General features: G+C 44.7%; 1 protein-coding gene across 1 annotated transcript; it reads left to right on the top strand.

The window, feature by feature from the left end:
* Positions 1-399: 399 nt before the first annotated feature.
* Positions 400-1,803, top strand: LOC122728682 (probable E3 ubiquitin-protein ligase TRIML1). Its single transcript, XM_043967487.1, has one exon. It carries the CDS (start codon positions 400-402, stop codon positions 1,801-1,803), a length of 1,404 nt encoding a protein of 467 aa, XP_043823422.1.
* The last annotated feature ends 999 nt before the right edge of the window (positions 1,804-2,802 follow it).

Below are 2,802 nucleotides of genomic sequence, written 5' to 3'. Positions count from 1 at the left end.
AGGAAAGGAAAGAACCTGCATCTAGACTCTTCTGTCTGGAGAGGGTCTGTCCACAAATCAGATTAGAAAATCCATGAACCTAAAAGCTCCATGTTTCTGTAGCATTTCTCCTTACAGAACCAGAAGTATTCTCAATATGGTGAACCCTGTCCATCCAAGGGAGTCCACCACAAGTGTGAACTCTGTGGGCCACAAAGCTGCTGAAAGCTGAAAGAGTTCACAAGTTGACCTGGAGGTTTCCATGCCAGGGGAATTCACACCTTCCTGAGGAGACACTCAAAGGGTGGGGCTAGATGCTATAAAATCAGGGCATTCTTCTGCTCAGAAGCACTGCCTTCAGTGGAACTGAAGTCTCTTCATCTCAGCTGCTACACAAAAGAAGCAGTTGGAGAGAGAAGAATGGCTGCTGCTAGGGAAAGGCTGCAGGAATTGCAAAAGGAAATCACCTGTGGTGTCTGTCAGAGCTACTTCTCTGAGCCAGTCACCATTGAGTGTGGGCACAGCTTTTGCCGAGCATGTCTCTCCTTGAGCTGGAGAGTTGGAGCTACCAACTTCTCTTGTCCCGAATGCAGGCAAGTGCCCCAGGTCAGAGAATTGCCAGCAATGAACAGGCACCTAGCACATCTGACTGGAGTGGTCAAAGAGCTCAGCTGCCAGCTTTTGCATAGTGCTGAAGGACAGCACCAGTGTGCCGCTCACAAGAAAGGCCTCAAGCTCTTCTGTGAAGATGACCGGACAGTCGTCTGTGTGAGATGTTCGCAAAGCTCAGAGCATGGGGCTCACATGCTCTCTCCTGTAGAAGAGGCTGCTCCCAGATGCAGGGAGAAGCTCCAGAATATCATGAGTCAGTTGGAGAAGCATTTGGAGGAAGCTGATACACTTCTTGCTCAGGAGAAGAGAACTGATGTCGAGTGGCTTTGGATGATCTCAGGAGAATATGACAAACTGCACCACTTCCTGATGATGGAGGAATTCCAATGTCTTGAAAGCATAAGGCAAGAGAAAAAGGCAAGCCAGGACAGAATCTTCCAGCAGATGCAAAGGGTTCAGAAACTCATGCTAAATCTGCAGCAAGCAGGCCACAAACCCAATGTGGACCTACTACAGGATGTCAGGCAGCTGCTGGGAAGGAGTGAGTCAGCATTGTCCCAGATGGTCAAGGCTGCCACCCCAGAGATGAATGAATGTCCTATTCCGGGCCTGATAGAGATGCTGAACCGATTCAGAGTGGACATCACAATGGATCCCACAACAGCCAGTCCTTTTGTGACAGTTTCTGAAGATCTGAAGAGTGTGAAGGCTGGAGAAGCCTGGCAGGTGGACACTGAGCATCCTGAAGACTCTTTTTGTCATTATGTCTTTGCTGAGCAGGACTTCAGCTCGGGAAGACAGTACTGGGAAGTGGATGTGAGTCAACTACCTCAGTGGATACTGGGGATTAATGCCTCACACTTGAAGAGAAGGATAGGCAGGAATGTGGACTCCAGTGCCTCTGTGTTCCTGCTTCAATGTGTCAAGAAAAAAGATGGTTACTATTTGCAAACTTATCCAGAATCATTGAATCATCGAGTGAAAGGCCCTGTGCCAAGGGTCGGGGTGTACCTGGAATATGCCCTTGGCACTGTTGTCTTTTACAATGTTTACCGGTGCTCCCCCATTTATAGGTTTTTTCCTATTTCTTTCACAGAACCCATAACACCCGTCTTTTCTCCTGGTCCCCCACTCCCAGGAACAAAGACTGGTCCCATGTCTATCTGTCCGGTAGACTCTCATCTTGGTGCTTGCTGCTTTTCATGTCTCTGAGCATTTCTCCAGAGAGAAATTCTCAACCCCCCCCCCCCCACCAGGCTCCCTGGCTGTGATTCTTCAATTTCCAGCCTTCCCCTCAAAGACGATGAGCATCACTTACTTCATGATGAAGAATAGAATTCATGGTTATGAATTGGACCTTTGCCTTCCCCACTGCAAGCTGATTGGTACTTTTTCCAGCAGTCCCATTCCTCTGGAATCTCAATAAACCCTGAAACTAGATTTGACGCCAGGAAAATTGGAATTCCTGACTCCAGGCCAGCTATTTTATCTGTTTTGACAACCTGGATATCCCCTTATGTACATCAGAAATAAAATTAATTAATTAATTTTAAAAGTCTAATAAAACTAGTTGTCAAATATTCCCAGTGCCATGTGATAAACTTCTCCTACTCCCTCAGTTTTTTTATCCCACATTTAGAATCCCTGATGTCTATTTGGGCTATATATACATGGAAATGATATATGTGGGTATGGGAATAGCCATTTAAGGGCAATTAACTCTTGAGTGTTTGTGCCTTCCAGGCATAGTGAGAACCTGAGTAACATGTTCCAGTCCAAATTTCATGAAGAAATATTTTCTTTTATTATCATTATGTTGATTTGAGGTTCTATTCTCACTTTTGACCTACCTCTGTGATGAATTTTTAGCCTTGCAAGGAAAAATAGCATGAATATGACATGATTCTTGCTACAGTGCTTTCTCCTCTTCTCCCCATTTGAGTTTCAGCACAAATGCTTTGCATGGGAACTCCTAAATGCTTCTCCTTCTCCTTTTTCTCCTCCTTCTCTACCTCCCCCTCCTCTTTCTTCATCATCTTCTTCTTCTTCAAAAATTATTTTATAGAGGTAGAAAAATAACAAAAATCCATCAGGAAGAACAAAATTCAATAATATCAAGAGAATCAATGAAAAACTGTGAAAGAAGGTTGTCTAGCTGTACCAGGTTTCAAACTGTATTATAAAGTGGTAATTATCAAAACAATCTGGTAC

The sequence above is a fragment of the Dromiciops gliroides genome, chromosome 5 (assembly GCF_019393635.1).
Source record: "Dromiciops gliroides isolate mDroGli1 chromosome 5, mDroGli1.pri, whole genome shotgun sequence".
In the NCBI taxonomy this organism is placed as follows: domain Eukaryota; kingdom Metazoa; phylum Chordata; class Mammalia; order Microbiotheria; family Microbiotheriidae; genus Dromiciops; species Dromiciops gliroides.
The sequence above is the reverse complement of the archived record's forward strand: the minus strand, read 5'-3'. Positions and strand labels throughout refer to the sequence as shown.

Excerpts from the sequence above, each read along its gene's own strand:
- LOC122728682 (XM_043967487.1), top strand. The coding sequence starts at position 400 with ATGGCTGCTGCTAGGGAAAGGCTGCAGGAATTGCAAAAGGAAATCACC.